The 8,650-nt window shown below is 48.0% G+C and overlaps 1 protein-coding gene across 3 annotated transcripts in view; it reads left to right on the top strand.

The window, feature by feature from the left end:
* Positions 1 to 368: 368 nt before the first annotated feature.
* nfia (nuclear factor I/A) overlaps positions 369 to 8,650 on the top strand; it is a 75,833-nt gene continuing 67,551 nt past the window's right edge. Inside the window, exon 1 of one of the 3 annotated variants that reach the window (XM_032572479.1) lies at positions 369 to 632. In XM_032572479.1, the coding sequence (XP_032428370.1) occupies positions 450 to 632 (183 nt within the window). In that variant the 5' untranslated portion in view covers positions 369 to 449. The remainder of the gene's footprint in view (positions 633 to 8,650) is intronic. The other 2 variants (XM_032572477.1, XM_032572478.1) reach the window with 2 other exon arrangements.

Genomic DNA, 8,650 nt, shown 5'->3' with positions numbered 1-8,650 from the left:
GGATGGATGGATGGATGGATGCTTTATTAACCCCAGAGGTTCATAAAGCCCTCGGACTTCCGGCTGCTGCTGGTTCCGCTCAGCAGAACCTGGGCTCCGGTTCGGTTCCTCTCTGCTGCCGGGTTCGGTCAGAACCGGGTCTGGAGGTCCTACTTAGAGGCGCGCGCTCCTTCCGTCAGCAGGTGTTTACATGTAGAAGAACAAGAAGTTTGGAGTCACGTGGTTCACCTCCTGACGATGATGATGATGAAGCTCTAATTAAAGCGGAGGAGGAAGAAGCGACCCGAGGCGCTCAGCGGAGTGTGTGTGTGTGTGTGTGTGTGGGTGTGTGTGTGTGTGTGTGTGTGTGTGTGTGTTCCTGCAGCAGCCTGCTCACCTTGCCATGGGCTCCACACCAGATTGGTCGGTTTTTTTTTACCCATGATTCCTCCCGGTTCGGAGCGGACTACATGTTGGCCGTCATGCCAGAACGAGCGGTTCCTCCGTGGGGTCCTGGTGCGCGCAGAGCCGAGCCGAGCCGAACCGAACCGCAGCAAATGAGGCTCTCTGACGGCGGCATGGCAGCCAAAAGCTCCGAGGGATCCATTAAATGGCAGCTCTGCTACGACATCTCCGCCCGAACCTGGTGGATGGTGAGTTGGACCAACTTTTTGGCCTGGTTCTGGTTCCTCCTTCCTTCCGCGCAGCACTCCTTCCTCCTCATCCTCTCTGCAGCTTCATTTTCACTCTCGCTTTACACGACTTTCCCAACTCTTCGGGACTAGTCCGTATAGGGACCCGTTCCGGTCCCGCTGTGGTCCGACTCCGGTCCGATCCTAGTCCGGTTTTGGTCCCGCTCCAGTCCCGCTCCAGTCCCGCTCCAGTCCCGCTCCTGTCCCGCTGCCCGCGGCCGCCGGCTACGCTCCGCGGCTCGGTGTCATCGCCAGGAAGTGTCCGGCTCTGAGTGCGCTCCCCGCGGCTACTAATTAGCGGTCTGCCGCCTCCCTGGCCCGGTTCGGGCCGAGGATCGGGTCGCCGCGCCGGGACACAGTAGGCAGCGTTTGGCGGTCAGCGGGGCCAGGCGACCTTTGACCCCCCTGTCGCTGAGGGTGCTGGGAGGGGGCGGTTCTGGGGGGATGTGGGGCTACAATGGCTCTTTGTGTTCTGTTGGTCCAAATGAGCTGGACGTTGAAAGCGAGGTTCGTTACCGGACGGCTCCCTGCCAGGCCCCGGTCGCAGCGGCCTGAGTCCGGCTCGGAGCTCCGGACGGACCGCCGCTGCAGAGCTGCAGGTTCGGGGAAAGCAGCAACAAAGGTGGCTTTATTTTCTCTGGAACGGGACCGAATTCCCTCCAACTTTTGGACCGGGACACGCAGACCGACACGGACACGCAGCGGCGGCTTGTGACCGTCCTGCATGGACCCGAACCCGCGTCTGTGTTCGGCTTGTTCAGTTCTGGTTGATCGGGGAAAGTTGGATCAATTCTCCGCTTTTATGTCGATGTTTCTGCTGCAGATTTTATTATAATTGGACGTAATTTAGTTTTTATTTAAAATAAAATGCTTTAATTGTGATTTGATGCCGCGGCGGTTCGGATTTAATTTGAGTTTCATTTGGAGCAGAAAGCAAAAATGATCGGAACCGCTGCGGGTCCAATGAAACGCTGTAAATTTCTGCTGGTGTCTAATTTGCTGCAGTTTAAAATTAAAATTTTAGTTTAATTTTTGGTTCAGTTTATTTACCCTGAAGATATTTCGTTATTAAAATTTAAGAGACATAAATTACAGATTTTACTTCGACATATTTAAAAATATAAAAACATAATTTAGTCAGAAAATGCTGAATTATTATTTTGTCGTTGCATTTTTACAGCAGAGCAGGAAAATTATGATTTCTAATAAATTAAGTTTTAATCCCTATAAACGGACCGAACCGGACCAGAAGATGTTAGAAAGTTCTGTTGTACTTTTATTTAATTATCTGAACTAAATTAATCTGAAAACTGTGCAATAAATTTCAGATATTTAAAAAAAATTGTTTTTAAAATATATCAACATTTAAAAAATCCATTTTAATTTCTGGTGAGAGGATTTATTTCCTCGGAACATTGAGCCGCTGCCGGCCCGTTTGGACCGGTTAGTAACAGCAGGAACCCCCGCCAGCTGCAAGAGCAGAACCGATCAGAACCCGATCAGAACCGACCAGACGGAGGAGGTTCTGCAGCAGGAGTCTTGTTGTCTTCATTGGGGTTCTGGTTCTGCTTGACAGACGGAACCAGACCTCAAACAGAACCTTTGAAGGAACGCGTTTAAAGGAGTTGAAAAGTTGCTGATATTTTCTGTATTTTCTCTGATGGGCGGTTCTGATGGACCCGTCCAACAGAACCGTTTTACCAGCCCATCAGAACTTCTGAACCAAATGAAGCAATAAGATAATTCTGCATATTTCTGTGGTTCTATTCATACACAGTCACCAGTTCTGGTTCCGGTCTTGGTTCTCTAAAAATACTCAGAAACTCATGAATCATATTTAATATTCGCTCATATTTCTAATCCTGCGGAGTTCTGGTCGGCATGAACAGAGTCCATCAACATGAAGGAGACTCGGTCTGACAGAGACTCGGTCTGACAGAGACTCGGTCTGTCAGAGACTCGGTCTGACAGAGACTCGGTCTGACAGAGACTCGGTCTGTCAGAGACTCGGTCTGACAGAGACTCGGTCTGACAGGTTAATTATGTTTCATTTCTAGTCTAAAAACGATCAGAATAAATCATGACATCAGCTGATTCTGACCCTGGTGTGACCCGGTTCTGGTTCTGGTCCTGGTTCTGTAGGGTTAACAGTGTCTCTGTGTCCGGGCCGGGTTCTGGTTCTGGTTCTGATTTGGGCCGGGTCTGCAGCAGCCAGAGATGATTAAAGGAGGAAATTGGAGGATTAGAGTTTGTCTGCTTGAACTTCCTGAACACGCCGTCCTCTCTCTCCCCCCTCCCCGCGGCCTCGCTCGCCCCGTGGCCTGGACACCGTGACATCACGCCGACATCACGTTGCCCCGGCAACCGGAGGCGTAGCCACCATCTCCCGGGAGAAGAGGAAGTTTGAGTGATTTATCGTCTGCTGCGGTAATGAACTTCACCTGAAAGTAAAAGTTTGTATCCGCTCTGCCGTGAACGTTCCGCGGTGAACGTTCTGCGGTGAACGTTCTCTTTCACACAGGATAAGAAACTTCATGGCTTCTCTTCCTGAACAGATTAAAACTCTGCACTCGGTCTAGTCAAAGTTTCCTGCGCAGCAGCTCAAATGTGGAAAATGAAAAAATCAAAGTCAAACTTTCTGATCGCCTCTGAGATCAGAACCGATGCAGTCGTCCAGTTTGGACCGCAACCTGCCACTGGTTCTGCGGTTCCGATCGACCCAGAGAGAATGGGTTCTGGGTCCTCCCCTCGGTCTGGTCCGGATGGATCCGGTTCTCTGGGCTTCTGGGTCGAGTTTCAGCTCTAATCCGGACCAGAACCGACCCGCCTCCTGCTGAGGTCCAGATCGCTCCAGGCTCCAATATCCGGTCCGGTTCTGCAGTTCAGCCTCAGATAACAACTAATCATTGTTATGATTATTGTTAATTAATTGTTATTAATATTATTAAAGGCAGGTTATTAAAATATCGAGTTTATTTCAAATATAAAATCTAGTTCAGCTAAATTTACAAAATCATTTTGATCTCAGTTAATATTCAGAATCTGTATGAAGATTAAATGAGTTTTCAGATCTGAAGAAAAAATGATTAGAAACAGAAAAGATCAAAGAAAAGTTTGTTGATGAAACTTTTTAATGTAATATTTAGTATTTTTATAGAACTAACTGGTTTTTACAGGATTATTGTGGAAAATCGTTTATAAATATCATTTAGTGATTCTGAGCAGAATCAGTTTTAATAAATGAATGCTGCTGCGCCTCATTAACATATTTAAATTAAACAACTTTATTTTATTTATGTAAAATTAGCAGCAGGAACTGGGCCGGCCCATGGTTCTGAGGCCCGGCAGGTTCTGATGAAGAGCAGACTCCTCCTCCTCAGAGGTTCTGGTTCATAGTGGACCAGATGTGGACCGACCCGTTTCAATCAGGGAAAGCAGGACCTGTTCTGGTTCTGGACCTTCTGACTCCGACCTGACTGCCGTTCCTCAGCAGAACCATCGTAGTCTCGGTACCAGAACCTCCGTCCCGCTCCTGTGGTTCTTTGGAAGCGACACCAGAACCAGCCCAGGATTCTCGTCTTTAAAAATAAAACTCCATAAAAACAGAAATAAATAAACGCAAATCTCTAAAATAAAAAGTTAGAAAATAAACAGTTTCACTGAGCAAACCTTCCCATTTACCAGGTTTTTAACCCGTGGTTTCAGGAACTGACGGTCTGACGGGATCTGGGTTCTACTGAGCGCCATGCTAACATGCTAACATGCTAACACCACAGGAGATTAAATATGATCAATACAGAAACAATAGCACTAAAAAAACCTTGAGCAGAAACATCACTGAAGTCACGTCTTCATGTTCCATCATATTTTATTTCAATGTCTCAAGTTTCAAACTGTAAACATTTTATACCTGATTTAGTCAAATAAATATTCATAAAAATCCGTAATTCAGCAAAATGAAGGACTTGGAGGAAATGAAGGACCTGGAGGACTAGGATGCTTCTCTGAAGGTAGTGAAACTTGCTGACCATCAGGACTTGTCAGGATGTTCCAGGACCTGCAGGACCCGATTCTGCTGACTAAAGGTTCTGACCTGATCCGCCTCAGTTAGCGATAGGCTAACGCTAGCATGTCTCCTCTCTGTTTTAATAGGACTTGTTGGTAACCAGGTCCGCTCCAGGTCCAGCAGGTCACATGACCAGTTCTGATCCGGTCCAGGTTTCCTGGGACCAGCAGCTCGGTCTGACTCTTCATCATCATCATCATCAGCCAGAGGTTCTGGGTCAGACATCAGAACCGGGTCAGAGGTTCTGGGTGTGATGCAGCTCCGGCCTATTTCCACATTTCAAAACAATTCTGTGTGGAGCAGCAGCCAATCAGAGGCCAGGTTGGGCGTAGGGGGCGGGGTCTGTGGTGACAGGAACATGTTGGAACCAGAACCAGCGGCGCCATCTGCTCCGGGCTCTGGGCCGCCGCCGCGTCAGTCTTCAGGCTGTTTGCTCCGCCGGCACCGCTGGGCTCCTGCCAGGCAGCCGTCAGGGTTCTGGCCTGGTACCAGCGGCGCCGGTTCTTCCTGTTTGCAGCTTCACGCCTTGCTGCTTCGAAGAGAGCGGATCTGTCAGGAGTCCGTTTGGATCGGAGCGACTACGGTTCTGGACGGTCTGTCCATGCTGGGTTAACCGTGCCCCGGCAGAACCAGGAGAACCTGCTACGGTCCGGTTCTGATCCAGCAGAGTAGATTCTCCCTGACAGCGGCGGCTCCAGAATGTTTTCCTGCAGGTCCAAAGGGGAGCTAAGCATTTTACTGAGGTTGTTATGACGGATCTTATAGTTATCAACTCATTAATGTTGTTATTTTAGTCAGACTGATTTAAATTTATCGACGTCAACATGAAGCCGTGAGCCATTAGCCAGATGGCGTCCAGAAAATATTACATTGTTTAGGTTAAAACAGCATTGATGACAAAGAGGAAACCAAGGATTGACCCTTTGCAACTACGTCACTTAATCAATCGAAGCTCCATGATGCAGATCGAAGTGAAAATCTGGAGGATTGAACTGAGCAGATAAAGTTGGTTTTGTGTTTATTCATGGTTTCTACTTGCTGGAATCAAGATCATTTGTCTGTGAAGGTAACTCACCTGGTTGGGCTCATAGACGGCGGGATTCACAGAAACCTGGACCAGCTAGCTGAGAAACCGAACCTGCTGACGAGTCGATCAGTTTACCGACTTTTCCTGAATTCACACCACATGATTTATGTCACGGTGTCATAAACAGCGTTTCCTCTTAAACCGGAGCAACTTAAAAACCTACAGAAAACGAGACGCTAATCATTTTTTCCATACATGCTAGGCTACATGACGGCGTGGGATTGTTTCCATGGTTACTGATGGTTAGACGCTATCTTCTCCATAATGCGATATTTGATATCTTTCTAATCATATTTATGAACGTTAATCTTCTTACCTTGTATAAAGTTTTCGCTGTAAATCTGCGGTTACACCAACAGCTAACAGTCATTATGATTCCTGCGTCCATCAGCATCTTTCCTCATTAAAATTAAAGGACAGGTTTGGTTTGGACTCTTGTCTGTCTGTTCAGCCGACCAGCAGCAGCTTGTGAACATTTTACTGCCAAATCAACTAAATAAAAGTGACATTAGGCCACATGTACATTTCACAGGTTTTACAGGACAGCATAGCTTTGGACATCCATCCTGGTGGAGAGAGAGACGTCAGCTGCAAAGGGTCAAATATATATTTGTTTTTTAATTAACTCGTGTTTATTTAATTGCCTAATTAACCGCTACAGGGCTTAATTTGACTATCACTATTATGATCAAAACATGTTATGTTTAATACCGGTTACCTTCTTACTAACATTTTTAGTTTGCTATGATAAACACTGACAGTCGGTTCATCTCCACTTTCTGACCACCGATTGGTCAGTTGCTGATAAATACCCTGAATGATTGGGGGCGGAGCCAGCATCATCACAGAGTGATGATACCATAGACAAAGTTCAAATCCTCTTGCGTGATGTTTTTTTTTTTTAACTCGGTATATAATAATATGTTTTGTGTCTTAGATGAACTATATAAATAATGTTAAATCAGATTGAAAAAACCCCAAATCTAATATTTCCCGGGGAGCGATAGCGCCCCCTAAGCCCCCCTCTGGTGCCGCCACTGCTCCCTGATGATGGTACTCTCTGTTCCCATGGAAACGGTCTGTTCCTGCCGGAACGGTTCTGAGCGCGCTCAGTGTGATCTTCTTTGCGGCTCTGAGTGATTAACCAATCAGTAAATGGATCAGAACCTCAGCGCAGCAGCTGGGCCGATCCGATTAGCGGCGCCGCCAGATGTTGGAGGACCTGCTGGTTCTCTGGATCACATGATCCGGACCCGACCCATTTACAGAACCGGGCCATCCTCTGTGACCCACCTTCAGGTCAAAGGTCAACAATGAAGACTTTCCATAATCTTGATCTCCTGCAGGAGGCGCCACAGAACCCGGAATTGAAGCGGACTGGGTTTCTGAGGATGGTCCTGGAGAGAACCGGACCGGGCCGGGTCCAGGTTGAGCCCCTGCTGGGCTGGAGCTGCTCAGAGCGGGAATCGAACCGGCGACCTGGAAGGGAAGCTGGAGCGGTACCGGCCCGCAGCATGATGCTGCCATGCTCAGACGGTTCTGGTCCGTCCAGCTCTCTGCTTTTGGTTCTGTCTGATATTTAAAGGTTCTGGACCAGAACCCGACCTGCAGCTGGCTGTTTCTGGACTGCAGGAGGCGCCATCCAGGCACCGGGTCCAACTGGGTCGGAACCAGAACCTTCAGCCATCAGCCCCCTGGCCCCAGCAGGAAGCATGTATGCGGTTCTGGTTCTAATAAAGCGGGCCGGGCCTGAGGCTGAACTTCCTGTAGCTCTGCTTTGATTTATCTCAGATGTAAACAGAGAGCCTTCCTCTCTTCCTCCTCTTCCTCCTCCTCGGTTTATTTGGGTTCCGGGCCCGGCCCGGCCCGGCCCGGCCGGCGCTGCAACCGGATCGCTGCGGCTCGTCAAAACGTTGCAGGTCCTGCAGAACTGCAGAGCAGGAAGTTCCCCGATCGGCGGATCGTCTTCAGCAAATAAAATAAAATAAAATAAAATAAAATAAAATAAATTCCTTTCTGGTGAAACATCCTGGATAACGAGGAGCAGCTGGACATACACACACACTGACACACACGCACACCGAGACACACACTGACACACACACACACACCGACACACAGACACACACACCCCCACACCCAGACACACACACTGAGACACACACACAGACACACGCCCACACACCGAGACACACACTGAGACACACTGAGACACATACACACACACACCGACACACACACACACACACACTGACACTGAGACACACACGCCTATCACACGCATGTCAACAGTAACTGCAACAAAAATGACTAAAATAAAAGCCAGGAAATATTAAGGTCAGCTAAATTCTCGTGGCGGGAGCTGAAGGACCCCAGGACGTTGTCATGGTTACCTAGAGACGGACGCTACGCAGCCACGGTGAGCTGCTATCAACCCGCGTCTTTTTAAAACGTCCACCGATTCTCCACCGTCCTTAGAAGCAGAAACGCTTTCAAAAATACAGTCGTAAAAGGAAAGACGTGTTTCCAGGCTGAACAATGTTAGTGAGGATCAGGGGCGCAGCCAGGAATCTTGGGGCCCCATGACAAAAAGTTAAATGGGGCCCCCCACGCAGCTGCTGTTACAATTTCTTGAGTTTATCTGACTCATCAAAAGCTTCACAATTTTAAAGGCTTGCTTTCTTTGGTCCAATACTGATAACTAGCACAATATTTACTGATCATGAATTTTACATCCAACAGTCCACATTCAGTTTGCAAGTATGTTGCTTAAATTTGTTCTATTAGTTTTAGATACTGAAATGTTTCTCCCCACCAGCAACAGTC

This window comes from Xiphophorus hellerii, chromosome 9 (genome assembly GCF_003331165.1).
Source record: "Xiphophorus hellerii strain 12219 chromosome 9, Xiphophorus_hellerii-4.1, whole genome shotgun sequence".
NCBI lineage: Eukaryota > Metazoa > Chordata > Actinopteri > Cyprinodontiformes > Poeciliidae > Xiphophorus > Xiphophorus hellerii.
The sequence above is the reverse complement of the archived record's forward strand: the minus strand, read 5'-3'. Positions and strand labels throughout refer to the sequence as shown.